This window comes from Kwoniella pini, chromosome 2 (genome assembly GCF_000512605.2).
Source record: "Kwoniella pini CBS 10737 chromosome 2, complete sequence".
NCBI classification, from domain to species: Eukaryota; Fungi; Basidiomycota; class Tremellomycetes; order Tremellales; family Cryptococcaceae; genus Kwoniella; species Kwoniella pini.
The window spans coordinates 1,488,727-1,508,079 of record NC_091717.1 but is presented as its reverse complement, the minus strand read 5'-3'; the positions used below and the strand labels follow the sequence as shown (position 1 = coordinate 1,508,079).

At 39.3% G+C, this 19,353-nt stretch overlaps 7 protein-coding genes across 7 annotated transcripts; 4 read left to right on the top strand and 3 right to left on the bottom strand.

Moving 5' to 3' along the window:
* Positions 1–76: 76 nt before the first annotated feature.
* On the top strand, positions 77–2,232 carry I206_101894 (actin-like protein ARP6; the record flags this gene model as incomplete). The annotated part of the gene is made up of 10 exons (XM_070202471.1): positions 77–159; positions 322–436; positions 495–563; positions 630–753; positions 816–960; positions 1,036–1,191; positions 1,281–1,522; positions 1,598–1,733; positions 1,786–1,848; positions 1,908–2,232. 10 exons carry the CDS (start codon positions 77–79, stop codon positions 2,230–2,232), a joined length of 1,458 nt encoding a protein of 485 aa, XP_070058572.1.
* A 502-nt stretch (positions 2,233–2,734) lies between these two features.
* On the top strand, positions 2,735–4,263 carry I206_101893 (uncharacterized protein; the record flags this gene model as incomplete). Its single annotated transcript, XM_019158711.2, has 9 exons — positions 2,735–2,935; positions 3,038–3,098; positions 3,158–3,209; positions 3,273–3,327; positions 3,399–3,486; positions 3,555–3,708; positions 3,783–4,034; positions 4,106–4,119; positions 4,178–4,263. The coding sequence occupies 9 exons, from the start codon at positions 2,735–2,737 to the stop codon at positions 4,261–4,263; spliced, it is 963 nt and encodes a 320-aa protein (XP_019008457.2).
* Positions 4,264–4,770: 507 nt separating this feature from the next.
* Positions 4,771–5,802, bottom strand: I206_101892 (uncharacterized protein; the record flags this gene model as incomplete). The annotated part of the gene is made up of 2 exons (XM_019158712.1): positions 4,771–5,250; positions 5,332–5,802. The coding sequence occupies 2 exons, from the start codon at positions 5,800–5,802 to the stop codon at positions 4,771–4,773; spliced, it is 951 nt and encodes a 316-aa protein (XP_019008458.1).
* A 460-nt stretch (positions 5,803–6,262) lies between these two features.
* On the top strand, positions 6,263–11,953 carry I206_101891 (uncharacterized protein; the record flags this gene model as incomplete). The annotated part of the gene is made up of 25 exons (XM_070202470.1): positions 6,263–6,370; positions 6,581–6,687; positions 6,762–6,852; positions 6,932–7,215; positions 7,344–7,470; positions 7,532–7,612; positions 7,683–8,055; positions 8,112–8,260; positions 8,313–8,377; positions 8,429–8,524; positions 8,594–8,804; positions 8,858–8,927; positions 8,980–9,116; positions 9,175–9,506; positions 9,565–9,682; positions 9,750–9,917; positions 9,987–10,189; positions 10,252–10,378; positions 10,438–10,572; positions 10,672–10,723; positions 10,792–10,930; positions 11,009–11,120; positions 11,189–11,422; positions 11,500–11,763; positions 11,825–11,953. 25 exons carry the CDS (start codon positions 6,263–6,265, stop codon positions 11,951–11,953), a joined length of 3,912 nt encoding a protein of 1,303 aa, XP_070058571.1.
* A 359-nt stretch (positions 11,954–12,312) lies between these two features.
* On the bottom strand, positions 12,313–13,565 carry I206_101890 (uncharacterized protein; the record flags this gene model as incomplete). Its single annotated transcript, XM_019158714.1, has 5 exons — positions 12,313–12,499; positions 12,585–12,909; positions 13,020–13,057; positions 13,131–13,163; positions 13,267–13,565. The coding sequence occupies 5 exons, from the start codon at positions 13,563–13,565 to the stop codon at positions 12,313–12,315; spliced, it is 882 nt and encodes a 293-aa protein (XP_019008460.1).
* A 432-nt stretch (positions 13,566–13,997) lies between these two features.
* I206_101889 (uncharacterized protein) lies at positions 13,998–16,182 on the bottom strand (the record flags this gene model as incomplete). Its single annotated transcript, XM_019158715.2, has 10 exons — positions 13,998–14,126; positions 14,212–14,550; positions 14,619–14,689; positions 14,752–14,946; positions 15,026–15,110; positions 15,173–15,310; positions 15,419–15,749; positions 15,853–15,908; positions 15,968–15,993; positions 16,068–16,182. The coding sequence occupies 10 exons, from the start codon at positions 16,180–16,182 to the stop codon at positions 13,998–14,000; spliced, it is 1,485 nt and encodes a 494-aa protein (XP_019008461.2).
* Positions 16,183–16,547: 365 nt separating this feature from the next.
* Positions 16,548–19,119, top strand: I206_101888 (uncharacterized protein; the record flags this gene model as incomplete). The annotated part of the gene is made up of 11 exons (XM_019158716.1): positions 16,548–16,613; positions 16,709–16,742; positions 16,806–16,870; positions 16,929–17,017; positions 17,080–17,152; positions 17,219–17,470; positions 17,535–17,814; positions 17,887–18,031; positions 18,114–18,409; positions 18,494–18,696; positions 18,763–19,119. The coding sequence occupies 11 exons, from the start codon at positions 16,548–16,550 to the stop codon at positions 19,117–19,119; spliced, it is 1,860 nt and encodes a 619-aa protein (XP_019008462.1).
* Between the last annotated feature and the right edge of the window lie 234 nt (positions 19,120–19,353).

Here is a 19,353-nt window from a genome sequence, read left to right as displayed (position 1 = left end):
TTCGACAAAATTTCGATCACTATACACTATCTACATCACACAGAAGCAGGAACATGCAGCAAATATAGCATAGATCATGTCGACCCCTCCTGTTGTGATACTTGATAATGGGGCATACGACATAAAAGCTGGTATAAGTGGTGTGGATTGGGAACCGAGGTAAGTCTTCTTGTCGCAATTTAAGCTATGTTTATATGAAAGGTTACCGTATATTCCGTTCGTTCTGTATACGTCTAGCACATCCTTAGACCTCTGCAAATTCCTTCATTGAGATTCATTAGGCGTACCCGCGCTGATTTCCCCTTGTTTCGGTACTGGTAGAATTTTCCCAAACTCGATAGCTCGTTCACGAAATGAAAAGAGGGTATATGTAAGCGATGAAATAGATCAATGTAAAGACTTATCAGGTATAGTATATCGAAGACCTTTTGAACGTGTGAGCTGTCCGATAGATCTCTTTCATTCGGAATTGGTTAGCTGATAAATCTGTATAGGGGATGTTAGTGAATTGGGATGCGGAAAAGATCATTTGGGATAGGGTATTTTCGCCTTCTGGACTGAATGTAAGTTCTGACCTTGTCCACATGCAAATCTCTCAACTGTATGCTCTGACATATATGGTGACCTAGGTCAATCCCTCAGAGTCTAGCTTGTTGGTTACAGAACCGTATTTCAATTTACCGAATATAGCGGAAAGTTACGATCAGATGGTATTTGAAGAATGGGAATTCCAAAGTTATTTCAGATGTACTCGTGAGTTTTGCAAATGTTTGAGGCTGAAGATATTTGTCACAATAAAGCTGATATGGAACTAGCCGCTGCTTTGATACCTTACGGTGGTCTCTTCGATGACGAGACTGGTATATCGCCTGAATGTACTATTGTTATTGATGTTGGGTATTCTTTCACTCATGTGATACCTCTAAGAGATGGTCAAATAATATGGGAACACGTTAAAAGGTATGTAATGATCTCACATGAATCTCTTACCCATACTGAGCCAGATGATTTTCATGCTAATATATTATGAGATAGGATTGATGTAGGAGGTAAACTCCTGACGAATCACTTGAAACACCTTATTTCGTTCAGACAGTGGAATATGATAGATCAAACTCACGTTGTGAATGATGTCAGAGAAGCTTGTGGATATGTAAGTATGGACTGGAGGAGAGATTTGGAAATATGCAAGTAAGTGCGATTCAATCAGGAAGCCCCGGTCCTTGGCTAGTCGCGTGGTCATATCCAAAGTTTTTGCTGAACTACATCCAATCTGTTAGGCAAAATCCCAAGAAAAATCCAATAGTGCAGGAATACGTTTTACCTGATTTCTCGTCTCGTTCAACATCACGTACGGGATACATACGGTCTGGACCAAATGCTCAACAACCTGAGACTTCAGAGATCCAAGATCAGGGCAATGGCCACAAGAAACCGATTGTAGAAGATGAAGAGCAAATCCTGGTGATGGGTAACGAGAGGTTTGCCGGTCCGGAATTACTCTTTAATCCTTCTGATATCGGTACGTCCCTATTATGTCTCTTGGACCCTCATCAGCACTCGATGGGTCATCGAGCTCATGTCTGTCATTGAATAGGCCTCAAACAATCTGGATTGCCTGAGACTATCGCGCATGTCATCTCCTGCATGCCTGAAGAGCTGAGGGGGATGTATTGGGCACATATCGGTATTTTCGGAGGACTAGGCAACATTGAAGCGCTTGGAGAAAGACTGTGAGCACATTGATCACCTTTAATCGGGCGCATAGCTGATGTTTGGCGGTAGAGAGAGAGATCTACAAGTTCTTTGTCCTGTGCATTACGAGATTGGGATATTCGAGGCCTTCGAGTAAGTCTCAGACTTGATTCTGGTAGAAGTACATTGATGCTGAAAGTACATCTTCATAGTACTGCCTCACCACCATATGTAGCAGCTACATCTTTGACAACATCCGAAATTTACCTATCAACTTATCCGGTAACTCGAGCAGAATATCAAGAACATGGCTCTTCGATATGTAGACGTCGTTTCGGTGGTCCTGCTTATAATGTTAATCCACCTGGATTCACTAGTGGAGAGATGGGAGGCGAGATTGATGAAGATGAACGAGAGAGACGGTATGCTATGGGGTTAGAAAGTAAGAAAGGTAAAGGGAAAAGAAAGAAAGAGGAGGAAGAAGTCATCAGTGGAAATTGGGGTGGAAGACGAAGAAGAGCTGGGGGAATGTTGTAATTTGCATATGCATTGTATCTTCAACCTAACAGTCAGCCTCGTATGCCTACACACAATGCACTAATCTGCTTCGAGCTTCTCCAATATGGAATGCAGTGGGTAAGGGGGGTTTTCGTCTCAACATTTCTTGGTAATTTATTTCCAGTACCGGCTATATGCATTTGTCGATCGTATTATGAATATGACCCTGAGTTGTATCCGAACTGCGGATATCAGGCTCACATTCAGTTATTATGACGATCATTAAAAGAACAAGTTGAGTTAGCCACCACCAATTCAAACTAAAGAGCAAGTTCCAACGCGACATTTACTTTACCTCGTTCTTCATAATTGAATCTGAACCTTTTACACCTTTCGCCTTATACCTATTCAGCTTGCTCTTATATCGTAAATCTTCTATCCGAAGAGCAAAAAATTGTAAGCATGCTTTTAATTGTACATGTACAAATGCGTATAAAATGGAATGATATAATTTAATCGAATTCTAATTTTTAGTCACACTATGTCCCAACGAATTCACCTTAATCCAAATGCTCAAAGACAACAACCTATGATGGGTATGCAAGGTGGTGGATATACACCAGATCCTATATCAAGACCTTCCAATTCTACATCTTATGGTAATGGATCTTCAGATGATTTATTAGGTAAAGTTCAAGCGTATACAAGTAAAATTGAAGATTTGATTGAGGCTTATACTCAGGTTCGTCAATTTAACTCTTTTACTTAACTTCAAAACTTATATATCCTGCAGCTTGAACAAAGCGGTGATTCAGGGCTAATTTGTAATATGTTTGCTGAATAGCCAATCAGACCTTATGTACCTGCTATGGCTAGATTCTTGATCGTTGTCACTTTCCTCGAAGGTAAGCTGACCATCACAAGATCATCGTGATGTTCCCAAACTTATGGAAATTGCATGTAGACGCCCTTCGAATCCTCACTCAATGGTCTGATCAACTCTGGTACCTTCAAAAGTGAGCCACAATTACTTTTCTACATTGATCACATATTCAAGCTGATTCACCAATTGACCTTAGACATCGACATTTCCCATGGGGTCTTTCCCATCTTTTCCTGCTCATCAACGTGTTCGTAAGTTGCAATATTCAGCTGCCAGGCTATTGTATGTTTCAAATAGCTGATTGTAATTTGTTTGACCGCAGGCCATGTTAGGTGGATCTCTCGGTGTGATTGGCAAGAAATTCCCTGATTATTCCGTTTTCTGCTTGCTCGGTGTTGTTGTCGCTCAAGGTAAGTCAGCTACCATTCGTTGCTTTTCGCACGATGTAAAGCTGATGAACTGAGTTGTTTCTCTAAAGGCCTCGGTTATGGACTCCTTTTCGACCTTTCATTCTTCCTTAGAAATCTCAGTGTAATTGGTGGATTACTCATGGTACTTTCTGATTCCCTTCAAAACAAGAAGAAATTGTTTGCTGGGTTGCCCAGTCTGAGCGAAACTGATCGAAGAAAGTAGTAAGCTTATTCATCGCAAAGAACTGTGAATTCGGATGGAGTATTTTATTGATATTCTGACCCTTCGACTTCAGCTTCCAATTAGCCGGTCGAATTCTCCTCATCTTTTTGTTCATCGGATTCATCTTCCAAGGTTCCTGGTCATTCGCTCGTGTCATTGTATCCATCGTCGGTCTTGGAGCATGTATCATGGTTGCAGTAGGATTTAAGGCTAAATGGTCCGCCACTTTCCTTGTTGTCCTTTTGAGTGTATTCAACGTTTTCATCAACAATTGGTGGTCTGTACATTCTGCTCATCCTCAACGGGATTTCCTGAAATACGATTTGTGAGTGTCAGCTAAGGACGAAATACCGCGTGAGATTTTTCAGCTGATAATTCGATTTATCTGATTTGTAGCTTCCAAACTCTCTGTAAGTTCTTCGATATACTTCAGCATTTATGTAGTCAAGCTAATAAAATTGATTATAGCTATTGTTGGCGGTCTGCTCTTACTCGTGAACATCGGTCCAGGAGGTTTCTCAGTTGATGAGAAGAAAAAAGTTAGTCAGGTCTAGCCTAACTAGACATACGGCCAGAAGCTGACATTTCTTCGTTTTGTCTTTCAGGTTTACTAAATTGCTGGTACACACATCGAAACACGATTCCGGCGCTTTTGATAGTATTGCGTTAACTCGTGTTCATCGCATGGAGGAAAGAAAGAAGGACGCATCTGTTCAATCCACGTTCGATCCGGGTGCAGAAGAAGCAATGCAGGAGGGAAATACAACGCTTAATAGCTGTGAAATACAAATACTCAATATGCATGACTTTTCATTCGCTTTTTGCATGAGTCTCGTTGTCTTTCGCGATTTGCTGTATGGGACTGGCTGCATCTATTTCTAAGCATTTGGTGATTAGGTAATAATACAAATCGAAACTCGAAAAAACAAGCAACTTGGTAAGCACTATTTATATACAACTTGAGTCTACTATTATAAGCAAACACAATATAATTTGACCGCATCAAGCGTTTGAGCATCATAGAATGGTAAAGAAGGTGACAACATCATAACAATCGACAATCATTGACATTGTTCGATATCCATCGAATCAAAGGCTTCCCAATCTACTTGTTCATCAAGATCCATGTCTATATCCATAGAATTGTGATTTTGAGAATGACGTATTTGAGCAAATTGTTGTAATTCAGCTTGTTCAACAAGAATAATATCTTCTTGATCTCTTTCTTGTTCTTCTGCTAAAGCAGCTTCCTTTTCCCATTCTTCTTCATATTTATCATCTTCTATTATATTTTGATGATGAGAATTGAACTTGAAATTTTGTTTAACAGGAATAGGTGAAGAATACAGATTATGATTATGATCAATTTCTTGAATTTGATCTAAACGATTTATTAATTCTTTTTCTTCCTTTTCTAATTGTAATAATTCATCTTCTAAATCAGGTAATAATGGATCTGATCCACCTGTTTCTAATTCATGTGATTGTAAAGTTGCATGTTGATTTTTCTTTCTTTGTAAAATTACTAAACGACGAAATATCTATTTTTTAAAAATAATTAAAATAGAATTAATATATATATATATATATTTACAATAAAAAAAGAGATTTTGTTGACTTACCTCTTCATCATCTTGTTGAGCTTTTCTATCAGCTTCTTCTTCTTCTTCTAAATTGAATTCTCTTTTTTGTTGTAAACCACGTTTTTTATCTAAATTTAATTCCCTTGATTTTTTTCTTCTTTCTCTTTCTTCTAATCTTCTTGTAAATTTTTCTCTCCACATTAAACCTTCTGTAGGTGTTGTACCTTCTGAAAAAAGATCAGAATTTGTTTCATTTGAAGATGATGCTCTTCTAGAAGAAGAAGAAGAAGATGATTTTTTAGATGATGATGATGGTCGAATATATCTTGTAGATAATAATGGTACTGAAGGAGAAGAATTTTTATTTGAATGTAAAGAAAATGATTGATAATTCCTTGAAGAAGATGGAGTTGGAGAAGATAAAGGATCTGATGATGTATTTAAATTAGGATTTAAAGGTGATGATGATCTTGGTATATTCATCATATATGGTGATAAAGCGAGTATCATCCTGCTAATGCCATAAAATGATGTTCATGTAATCTGTATCAAGGTCTATAATAAGAAAAGAGTATGTTTTGATCCTTGCTGCAATGATGATTTCAATAATATGTAAAATAAAGAATGAAAAGACAATTCACCAACTGATCAATCAATCAGCCTTTCTTATGCTTCTTGTTCATTTAGTGCATTGAACCATTATTGAGAACGCGTGTGATCTTGGACATTACGTATCACGTGATCACTTCACTACCTAAAAAGAAGGATCGCGACGCGTCGTAATTTGAGATGAGAAGAAGGAAAGATGAGAAACATGATCAAAAGGTGATGTCAACCTATCATTTATGAAATCAGCATTTCTTCCCATTACTTCTACGACTATAATCATTCAAGTGCCCCCATCATAAAACTCTCGGAAATCGAATTCGTCTACTGGGTCAAAATACCCCTCTGAGAGAGGTGAGCAAGAATGACAAGAGCAAGTCAGACTCAATCACTTGCGAAGTTGGATTTTTCAGAACCATTAATACAGAGTGGGAAGAGGGAAAATACTGAAGCTTTATTGAAGAGAATCAAGGTATGTGTATAGAATTGTCTTCACTTTGAATTGCTAGCTCTGAAGAGCTGGTAAATTCGGGCGCAGAGGCTTCTGCATCGATTACAGAAAGACAAGTTAAGGCGAGGTGACTGAGGAAGGAAGGAAGAATGTTTGCAAAGATACTATCAAACGGTCCTCGTTTCTCGCCTCGAAGCCCTCATAATAGATCGATTCTGACATTGTATTCAGACATTACACCAGAAACTCTCAACTTTGGAACAGGATGCTGTCGACATCAAATCGTTAGATCCTATCAGAAAACCTCTAATAAAGGATGTGATACTGCATCATAAGGAGTAAGCATCAGCTCCCTGAACTGAACACCCTCATATTCGAAACAAAGCTGATCTGCGAACTTGTGTCTTCATAGTCGAGGAGTCAAGGCATACGCCGCATGCTGCTTAGCCGATTTGTTGAGGTTATATGCTCCAGATGCCCCCTATTCCGAATCCCAACTGCGAGTAAGTCGCTCTATCCAGAAATCTCTAGGCCTTACTCTGCGCTCTTTGTTTTGTTGAGCTGACAATTCTGGCTTATCAGGATATATTCAATTTCTTCCTCGTCCAATTGACTAGCAACCTGAAACTCACAACCTCATCCACACAGCCTCTCCAAATAAGTAGGAACAAATCTAACATCATCAATCAACCATCTCAACCGTCCCAAACTACGGGTCAGCGAGTAACTGATATACCATATTACTCGGAATACTATCACTTAGTTGAAAGTCTAGCTACCATCAAGAGTGTCGTTTTAGTCTGCGATGTCCCGGATAGTGACATGCTCATGGAAGGGTTCTTCAATGGGTTTATGGAGATTGTAAGGTGAGTGCTCAACCTCCGCTGGTAACCTGGTCTATCGTGGGCGAAGACTGAACAGCCTATTGGGAGGGATCCGAGTGTATTTGTAATCAGTGTTGACTACTAGTGCTGATTATACTGCTCACTCTTAGACCCGATATGAACAAGACATTGATACGATACCTTCGAGACATCCTGGTTGCCCTGATTGAGGAGGCAAGTCAGCTACCTCAAGGCGTTATGGACTGTCTGATCAGCCAGTTTGAAAATTACGCATCGGTAAGCTTTGCTCGTCAGTCTGGCCGAATGCAAATAATCTTATGATGTTGGAACAACTCAGCGACCTGAAGTCCTCTCTTTTCAGCTTACCGTAGATGTATGCAATCAGGTAGCTGATAAGCTCAAGAGACCTATCTATGCTGTACGTGGCGTCTATCTCAATTGTTCCAACCTATACCCATTAGGTCAAGCTGATGAGTGTTATCGAATAGCACTTCTCCGAAATACAGGCCAATCATGGACGAGATCCTTCACCAGATGATATCAAGGCTCTCACCGAATCACATGCCCTTCTCATCACCATATACAAATTTTGTCCTGATCTGTTGCTTAACGTCATCCCGCTTTTGGAAGACAATCTCAAAGTATCGGACGAGTTGATTATTCGTCAGCTATCAGTCAAAACCCTTGGGCGGCTGTTCGCTCAACGGGCTGGATCTGAAGATCCGTCGAAAAAATACCCTTCGACATGGAGAGCTTGGTTAGGAAGAAGAGTCGACAAAGCATTCAATGTTAGACTGACTTGGGTGGAAGGGACCAAGGGAGTATTGACCAATCATCCCGAAGTGAGGGAAGAATTGCAATGTCAGTCAGCGTGTCATAACGTTGGGTGTAGCAGCTGATGAAGTCATCAATTTTAGCGAGTCTGAGAGACAGAATACATGATTCGGACGAGCGAATACGAGCGGCTATATGTAAAATTGTTGGGAGCTTAGACTATGAAACCGCTCTTCATCACATAAGCTTAGATACATTGAAAGAAATTGCAGGAAGAATGAGCGATAAGAAAGTGAGTAGCCTTTGTATGATGGTTGTCAAGCTTGAGCTGATTCTGGCAACAGGCTTCGGTTAGATCGGAATCCACAAGCGCTTTAGCTAAGTTATGGAATTTGGCTTATTCCGAAATGTGAGTAAAATGGGCATATGGTTAGGGTTCGCAACTAACAGGCGGGTGAAGCGAATCGAGTAACCCCGATGCAATCAAACAGTTCGCCTGGATACCCGAGGCGATGCTCCTCGCCACATGCAATTCCATTGTCACACTGGAGATGAGGTATGTCCTACTCGTATAATTACCCTCGCAGATTAGAGGACGTTGCGCTGACTAAGCAAACACTCGTAGGATGCAACTTACCTCCATTTTCAAAACTACCATTCTTCCTTTGCCGAAGGAAACGGATGATGAACAAGCTTGGGTCGACCGATTACTCTTTGTCACCTCCAGGTTGAATGACGATGCATTCGTAGCTTTGCGAAAGATAATTGGGCTGGCTGAATATGCAAAAGGAAATTCGCCATTCATGGCATTTGTACTATTCTGCGAAGATTACAACGTAAGCCATGCCATTACGTGAAGCTTATGATCTAGCTAATTCGGACTTGTCAGGGCGGTGTCATTGCTGATGGCAGCCAAGATGCCAAATTGAAGCTGAATTTTGTTATCGACGCCATAGCTCGTGAGTATGTACTGGCTTACTCACGAGTGTTGCACTAAAGCGTCTGTGATAGGGTCATACTTTGGAGATGCAGAGAAAGCGAAAAAGGACTTGAACGCCTTCGCAGCCGCAAACGAAGCAAGGCTGTTCAAACTCTATAAGACCTGTATTGATATCCAGTCCAGTCTGGCATCTATCGTCAAAGCCAAAGTGCGTATCCTGTGTCTCCCATTCTCCACATGATTTCTTCTGATGCGAGAATACGCAGAACGAATTGCTTCGAAAGGTGCACCAGAGCCACGACGACCTACTGGAGACCATAACGAGTCTCGTGAACATTTCAACGTGGAACATAGTCAATCAATCGTCAATACCACCTCTGCTCAAGCGGATATCAAAACCGGAATCAGAAGCTTCTTCGACTCCCGCGCTGAGGGTATTAGGTATACTAGCTAAAGAAGGGGCACCTTTATTCAAGCATCACGCTGCCCAGCTGGTCGTCGCCATGATGGACAGAAAAAATGATCATTTGGTAGAATTGGCACTACAAGCTATGGGAGCTGTTTGTAAGATCTATCCGGAAGTTGCGCCTGCCGAACAGTCAGTCAAGCATATCTACGTTGGTGAGACCTGGCAGCTGACGATTGTGAGTGCTTAGCCGACCGATTGAAAGAGCTATAAATATTGCTCTAGAAGGTACACCGCGACAAGCCAAATTTGCAGCTAGGTTTTTGGCTAGGTCAAAAGAACCTGATGCATGCGAGAGTCTCGTCACCGTCAGTACATGCAGTCTACAAATGGCCGGTAGTAACGTTGCTAATGGTCTTGAGTTGATCAACATAGGAGATTGTCAAAGAGTTTAAGAAGGAGGATCAGAAACACTTATTAACACATCTGCGAGCTTTAACGGAATTGGCTTTGATAAAGCCTAGAGTAGTGGAAGCTCAGAGTGAGGAGATTATGGACTTTATCATGGCACAGGTCATAAACTCCCCTTCCCCTTCAACCGATGTGAGCTCAACCTGGCTTTAAAGCCTCTTTCGAAGCATTGAGATTAACACCTGCTATTCCTTGTTTTAGGTTGGAGAGGACGATAAATGGGTTGAAGAAGATTCGCTCGAACCACTCGATCGAGCCAAAATTTCGTCTCTGAAATTCCTAACTCATCGAACTCTCGGTTTTGCCCGTGATCCAGAAGCAGATACCATCCTAAGACCTGTGTTAAAGCTCTTATCGGATGTTCTATTCAATGATGGAAAGATCAATGAAAATACCCAAGAGGGGTAAGTCACTTTCCATACTTCGAAAAAAATGGAAGGCTGACAAGTGTTGCATCTCCGTGTAGTGGTGCAGTGCGATGTCATCTCAGACTGAAATCTAGTGTCTGTTTGTTGAAATTGGCAAATGTGAGAACATTCGATAAGGCTATCGCCGAACAATGTCAATTCGACCTGGTTGTCGGAGCAGTTCAAGTAAGCTATACATCAATGACTGGAAATTCCTAGAAGCCGTCTAATGTTGATATGCACAGGACCCCTGCTATATGGTTCGACATTTGTACCTTCGCAAGCTCGGGAAAGTTGTTCCTACTCAACGATTATCGCCTCAATGGAATATTGCTCCTATCTTGATTGCTATGGATCCTGAAGATGAGAACAAGCAAGCCGTAAGTGTCGATCATCTGGAGTTATTGGGATGGCTCAGCAATCGTCATCGAACATTGCGGATGGAACGTTATTCCGGGCTGAGCACTTCGTCCGTGTAGGGTTTGCGCATCATGCAGAAAATTGTGGCTACCTGTTCGAACCTCTCAACGGGTAAGTCATCCAATTGATATGGCAATGACATTGCGATCGTAAAAGTACTGATGGATCATCCTCAATAGCTGATAAGATAGAGAGAACGGAGATGCCTCTTGCCAGGTTGCTTCACTTCTTGGCTCATCAGCCTGACGTGCATTGGGCTAAAGCCGAACAAGGTGAAGAGATTATTGGGGATCAACAGAATCTGCATGATGTTGCTAGGTCAGTTGGCGTCTTCCTAAGCTCATTGGTGTACAACAAGCAGAACAATCTTGAACTGACGCACGTTTTTCGAATCAGGTTTATCGAGATGTACCTTGATTGTGTAGCCCATCGTGATAATGTTGGATTGTTATTTGCAATCGCTCAAGGTTTGAAGGGCTTGAGGGATAGATCAGCTGAAAGTAGTGTAGTAAGTCGACCCGTCAACAGCTGGGTTTATCTATATGTTATTCAGGCTTAACTGATCATGCATTATAGCCTTTATGGATCTTATCTGAGTTAGCTGTAATCATCATTCGAAATCGAGCAGATAAAAACGCTTGGCCTATCCCCATCTATCCTGGCAAAATCCGATTTCCTAAAGATATCTTCCATCATGCCGATAATCATGAGGAGAAATCTAAAGTTCAACATACACAATATCTCACTCAGGAAGTCAGGGAATGGGCTAAAACTCTAGGTAGGAGGAATGTTAATGTGGCTTCTGCTCCTGTACGTACAGATTGACTTGACTGTCTGATTACGTTGAGATATGGTGAGAACGTTAGCTGACTGGAGTGTACGGTCAGACTGCACAGAAAAAGGCTCAAAGTGGGAATAATCATACTAGATCTCCACCAACTTCTGCCAAGAGGAAGGCAGCTACTAGTGGGAACAAGAAGAGTTCTAAGAAGATAAGGATTGAGGAAAGCGATGATGATGAAGAAGACGATAATGAGGAGGATTCAGATGATGAGGACAACGGAGATGACGAAGATGAGAGTGAAGAAGGAGAAGAAGAGGGAGATGACGATGAAGGTGTACTGGGTCGAGGAGGAAAGAGAGGTGCAAAGGTGAGGCTTATTATCAATGACTCATCGATACATAGTGGCTGATTTATGAACAATTAATTAGACCAAAGCCAAACGTGCTGTGTCCGGCAAAAAGGCTAAAAAAGTCAAAGTTAAGAAATCCGATAAAAGCGTGGATGACGGAGACAAGAGTGAAGAGTCAGATTTGACTGACTTAAGTGATGAAGACTGATACGAAATTTGGCGTCAACGAGCTTGCAGTAAGGCAAAAGGTGGTTGATGATTGACTCAAGTCTCACAAGTCGGTGGTTACTAGTTGTATAATAACGTTTGATTAAATGCCTCCAGATATGTTTTTCCCGTATTTCGGGATTATGCTTATATGTCACTCATGTATGATTGTGTAAATTGTTTATCTGGTTTGCATGATATTTGTGCTATATGATTGTTCATTCTATAAAGTACTTGTATTCTTCCTCTATTTCTTGATTCGAATATGAAACTCCTTGGCTGTCTTTTATTTGGAATCGCAAATAGAGACACATTATACGTTGCCTTTCACATCCCAATAGTTCTTCACCCTCCTTCAATCTACTTACCGAAATAAACTTGTAAAATGAATTTTGATATATTAAATCCTAATAAACTTAATAAATATCCACCAAATATAGGTAAAAGTGGTGAAAGTAAAAGTTCTGATCTTGCTATAAAAGGTAATGCAACATATCCTAAATATGTAACGTAAACATATTGAACAGAAGCTATTAAAAATAATGTACTGAAAAAAAAAAGGAATAACAATTTAAAAAACAAAAATCAATAAAAAAAAGTTCTCCTCATTTTTTAAAAGACAAATAACTCACTTTCCAACCCATAAACAAATCCAATTATCTCTAATAACTAAATTATATAAAGGTAATAAACCAATATAAATTGTTAAAAAAAAAGGAAAAAATGAATTTACAGAAACATCAAATGAATATGAAAATTCAACTTTATTATCATCATCATTATTATTATTATTTATAGATAAAGGTATTGATAATAATAATTTATTTGAAATTAAATATAATAAAAAAGAAATTATAATTGAAAATAATAAAAAATCTCTAAATATAAATAAAAAAATTGTTAATATTGTTTGTAAAAATGTATATTGATTTAATAATGACCATGCAATTCCTGAAACTGTATATTATAGAAAAAAAAATCAGCTTTATTCAATTTCCTTCATCAAGTGGAATTATTTATTGATAGAAAACAAACAAAAAATTGTTTGAAAGATTATAATAACGTACCGATTAAACATCCTGATATTAGTAATAACATTGCAGGACTGCAAAGAAAATAAAAAGGTCATATCAGCTGAGTGATATATAATAAGTCTCAACAAATCTTGTCTGACTTACTCATCTCGAGCCCATTGATTTTTAGTTTGTTTACTATTTTACAATTTGGAATGTTATCAGCTATTATTCCAACACAATTTGATAAGGGTTTAAATAAGTTATCTCAATAAAATAAACGCATGATTCTTAAACTCACTGATGATAAGTTTGTTTATATACTCTTCTAGGAGCAACAACTAGATAAGTTAATTGCCAAAAAGCTAATTCAAAATCCATACTTCTAAATTTTGTTAATCTTTTTAACATTAAATATAATCCATTTGAATTATTTCTTGAATTATTATTACCACCCTGAATAGAATTAATTGAATTCCAATTTATTTCTGATCTTTTACGTGAATTATAAGAAGAATAAATTGAATTTCCTGATCCACCACCACCACTACCACTACCATTGCCATTACCTCCTCCTGTAAGAGGTAAAATTGTTGACATGTTTTTATTTTTACCTAAATTCAAACGAATTGGTCTAAGTCGAATTGATGATGACACTTTGTTTGAATGATTTTTGATCAGCTTTTCTAGTACTTGTCTGATTTACTTGATTTTATTGATTATTTCATTTAAAGCAAAGTTGATATTTGTTGCGATAGTGAGTTGAGTAAAATAACTTGATCTTGTGTGTAGCGTATTGAACAGTAAATACATTTCTCTACTAGTACTTAATCTCGCGAAATGTTCTCATTCTAACGCGTCTTTCAGGAGTGTGATGTGAATGATACGAAATTTGATCCCGCATATCCTCCTTTTGTTACATACGAATATGATCATATCCTCATTATTCAAACCCTACAACATGACTGAGATAAGGTGCAGGTCGCAAACAAGTAGTCAATAGTACAACTATGTACATAGGATATACCAATTTTAGCCGAAATGTAGAATAGCTTTATCTGCTACGCCGTTGATAAGTGAAGCTATATTGTCTCTCCCTACAGCAGCTAAAAATTCTTTAATCTCTCGATACATAACCTCCTGATCTCTGAATTCGAGATTCTTTTCAAATACACGAAGAAATAAAGCCCATCAGTCATGTGGCGTCAATGATAGATAGAACAAACAGAAAACTGAATAGCCTCACGATGATGGGAATTAAACTTCCTCCTTGACCAGTGAATTTATTCCTGCCCATCAATAAAATTACCTGTTCCAGCTGTTCATCAGAGATATTTGACGGATCTTCGAATCCTGGTGGTGTAGGAACAGGCCAAGAGGAAGGAGCTTCATCCTCAGATTCAGATCCGGAATCTATGCTAAGTTCATAGCCTTTTGTTTTTACTTTTGCGAGATCGGTTGAGTCATTCAGCGAAGTATGAGAATTCGATGATGAAATGATGCCGGAGAATGGAAAGTATCCTGATGGATTGGCTATGAGAAATGACTCAAGCTTTATATCTAGCAAGTGAAAAGTATTCGTGCCCTATGAAAATTCACTATGTCAACTACTTCTTCCGCCTAGTACGATTAATAACAATAAATGTGACTCACAGGATCAAGTAATTCAGAAGGAGAATATTCAGATTTGTATTTCATTTTCTGACAATCCGGTATCCAATAACCTAATTCATCTTGATCAGCTACTTTTCTATGATGTTTTATTGTTGATACTTATCTCACTCACCCATGTATACCCATTGCATTTCCTCAATTCCCTTTTCTCGCATTCGTTCACTTAAGGAAATTTCATATAATGCTGAAAATTTACCTAAACTAGCCCATGCCCAATCTGGATGCCAAATGAAATATACACTACTGACGCAACATGGTAAAATATCAATAACCGATAGCCCAATCAATATTCCGTCAATTTTGTATACTATTTTCAATTTTATCAATATCATCCTATGTAGTCGGACGAAATCAAATAGGGAAACAAATAATAAGATGAAACTTACAAAGATGGTATTGACCATATGTTTTAGGTAATTTACCATCTTGAATCTCTTGATCAACTTTCATCTTGTAATTTATTGGCGTTTGCTATTGTCATTCACGCTCGTTAATATATCATTTCGATGATGTAAGTTCACGAATTCACTGACAATTAAGGTTTTTCCACATAAGAATCTATCAAAACCTGTCCTAGTAATTTTTTCCGGCTTATCCTTATGTATAACAATTTGATATAATTTATATAATTCGAAAGTCTCCTTGGTTGATTTAGCAGGTACAAGTTGAGTCTTGACAATCATAAGTAAAATATCAGTAAAACACTCAACTCGCAACTAACACTTATTTCTTTAAAATCGATAACTATCGAAAAATAAAAATAAAAGCTAGGTATTCACCGTAAATCTATGAGATAATTCTTTTTCCTCCTCTTCAGCCACATATCCAATTTCGAATTTATGCAATTCATCGATTATTCCAATACTGTTCGTATTATTTTTCCCCTTGCCTTTGCCTTTACCTTTTAAGATTTTCTCCTCATAGCTAGTGGATTGTTTCCCACCTTGCGGGTCGGTTATGGATGAAGTGGATGATTCGCCAGGTTTTTGACCTGTCTCAAGGTATCTATTGAATCGATTAATTACTTGACGATGTTTCTTATTTGCCTTGAAAGTTTTTGTATTTAAACGAATCGTATATTGTGGACAACAAGTTCGAGCCATATCAGGACTACAAATGATTGGATGCATTAATACCCGCACGTCAGAACTTTGGATGAAAAGCTACACTTTAAGGTATGACCAGAGAGAAAATAAAAGAGTTAAACCCTTACTGATAGATATAATCGCCTGATCGTCGCCATCCTTTATTAATCAATAATTGATAAAACTGCGATCATGAACATGTCAAATTTTCTGATACACACACAATAAATCAAGTAAAAGTACCTCAGGTGTCATTTGACTAGTTATCACTACTCGAGATATATGCATAAGCCATGAATTCAAATTATATTGAAACTACTTCTTTGAGTTATATAAAACTCACTACCATACTTGGAAGAAGTTTTGCCTTTGCTTCTTTCTCCAGATGGTGAACAATATCCACAAGTTCCCGAAGAATATCCGTAGGGAGTAAGCAAGGTAGAAAATACGGAACTCATCGTAGTTTTATTTTATTGAATGCCTTGCTTAAAGATGTTCTCGGACTGCCGCTATGTATATTCAAATCAATGATAATATCCGTTCTTCTCCTTGTTATATTATAGAATGACTTTGGCTTGAACGTTTGAATGTATCGGTGATGGCCGGGGCCTAAGCGGCTATCCACGTGTATTTATGTAATGATACACCGATATCGTCATAGTCGGTGGAGGTGGATCGGAATGTTTCGTGCATTCGCAGGTCAACTACTAGTTAAAGTGTGGGAAACAGTAATTTTATGTATTTATAGATACTTCTCTTTTATGAGATATATGTTCTTCTCTAATCTGAAAAATAACCTTTTTTTGTACAACACTATACTAAAATGTCAGAAACTATCGAATTCGGGCAATACGTTGTTGAAAGGTTGAAGCAAGCTGGAGTCAAACAGGTAAGTCTTTTACGCAGATCACCCATTCAACCTATTTCACTGTCACTTTAAGGGAGAAATTTAGCTTGTGAAATGCTGAAAGCATCTGTATTTAGGTATTTGGTGTACCAGGAGACTTCAACCTTGAGTGTGAGTGTATTGAACTTTCACAAATGATCCCGAGGCACTGATAAATTGATTTTTTGAAAACAGGGCTCGACTTTGTCGAAAATGATCCGGATATTGAATGGGTAGGAAATGCCAATGAGCTAAATGCTGTAAGCCTATTACAAGTTTTGAGTCAAACATGACCAAATAACTTACGAAATCATGTAGGCATATGCTGCCGATGGGTATGCTAGAGTCAAAGGTGGTTTGGCAGTCATTGTAACTACTTTCGGTGTAGGAGAATTATCGGCCCTTTGGTGAGTTCACGGACCGAAATTTCTATTTGTAAAGCCCAGCTGAAGCTGACATGTCCTCATAGTGGTATTGCTGGTGCTCTTGCTGAACGAGTCCCTGTGCTACATATTGTCGGTGCTCCCAGTACCAAACTTCAAGTAAGCTGAATTTGGAGCTCCCTTTTTACCGCACTCAAGAAAGCTCACTTGGATGGTTTGTGATAGTCAAAAGATTCTCTTTTACACCATACTTTGAATCTCCCCGGATCGTTCACCACCTTCTCAACCATGTCTGCCCCACTTTCATGCTCACAAGCTTTACTTAATGAGATCGCTCCCAAAACACCTACCACCTGGACAGAGGCGTTTGACAAAACCCTCACCGATGTGCTTGAACAATGTAGACCAGGATATGTCGAAATTCCTACTGATGCATTTCACCACAAAGTATCAGCAGCTGGTCTAAAGGAGAAACTTGTAAGCTGATACAACCCAAGCAAATACCCAGGTTTCGTACTGACGTCTACCTGTTTTGTTATAGCCTCACCCTCACTCAGCCCCTCCTCCTGAATCAGTAGCAGCATCAATCTCTCCTCAAGATGCACAAGCCTCTGCCACCACCTCTCTTGCTGCCGCCACGACCGTCGCGCCTACCAGAGCACCTTCTGACGAAGTCACAGCTTATGTAGTCGAAGAAATCGCTCAAAGGTTTAAGAAGGCTAAGAAACCTGTCATACTCGTTGATGCTTGTGCTGGTCGATTTGGAATGGCTGGGGAAGTCAGAAACCTAGTAGAAGGTTGTGGTATACGATTCTTCGAAAGTCAGTTTGTTCACTAATTCTGCTTAAAGATGATAGAACTCGAGAGTACTGATCACTGAGACGTGATTACAGCTCCTATGGGTAAAAGTCTGCTTGATGAGCATCATCCACTATTTGGTGGTTGTTATGCAGGGGCGAACTCTCTTCCTGCGGTAAGAGAGGAAGTCGAGGCGGCAGACTTTGTACTTTACGTCGGAGCCTTAAAGAGTGATTTCAAGTAAGTACACTGAAGCATATCAGGAAATTTGCTATGCCCACATCAAATTGGCTAAAAAGCTCATCTCATATGCGTCGAATAGCTCCGGATCATTCTCGGTCAACATTGATCCTAAGATCACTATCGAATTACATTCATTCACAACCAACATAGGATATGCCGCTTACCCAACTACCGACATCCGACATGTACTTCCAGACTTGCTTCCAGCTTTCAAAGAGGTCATTCAATCCAGAGCAGCATCCCCTCAAGCTGGTGAAAGTGCTGAGCAGAAGGTTCAAGCTGGTAGAGTTGAGAGTACTGTGCCAGAACCCAAATCTAATGAAATCAAACACGAGTGGTTGTGGCCAAGAGTCGGTAAATGGTTCGCAGATACCGGTAAGTTTGGGGTCATCACAAACATTTAGATTCACTTGTTCCCTCACCTTGTTTCAGAATTATAGCTGACATATGAGCAATCAGATATCATTATTACCGAGACAGGTACTTCATCTTTCGGACTGACCAATGTACTTCTTCCTTCTCATTCCACTTACATCGCCCAAATTCTTTGGGGTGCCATCGGTTGGTCAGTTGGAGCTTGTCTGGGTGCCGCCATGGCTGCCCAAGAGGACGACAGGAACAGGCGAACAGTCTTGTTTGTCGGTGATGGTTCGTTGCAATTAGTCAGTTCAATTCAGCTATATCAATCTTTCCGAGTCAGGAGCTGACGGTCTCGGTTCCCTTGGCAGACTCTTCAGGAAATTGGTACAATGCTTCGAAGAGGAGTTCACCCATATTTGTTCGTCCTTAATAACGATGGATACGAAATTGAACGACAAATTCACGGAGAAACCGCCAAATATAACGATATTCAATTGTATGACCATCAATTACTCCTTCCTTTCTTGGCAGGTAAAAAATGTCAAACACCATACCAATCTTATGTTGTTAAAACACCTTCGGAACTCAACAAGTTACTGGATGATGAGGAATTCAACAAAGCAGACAGGTTAAGGTTGATCGAAGTTTACATGCCAAGAGGAGATGCTCCCGAAGGGTTGATTAGACAAGCCAAGTTGACTGCTGAGGCTAACGCTCAGGCCTAATTTGACTGTTTGTAAAAGCAACAGTCGATGTCATGAAATTGATATGTGTGTGAATCTGGATAAATTCGAAACATATCAAAATAGATGGTAAATCATGTAGCAAAATTCCTAGTTGATGAAAATATATTATATTATGCATCTCTTGATTATACAACAACATATTATTTGATTATAATACACTAACGTGTTGATTAACGGGAAATCTCTTCTAGATTGACAGGCTTTTACTGAATG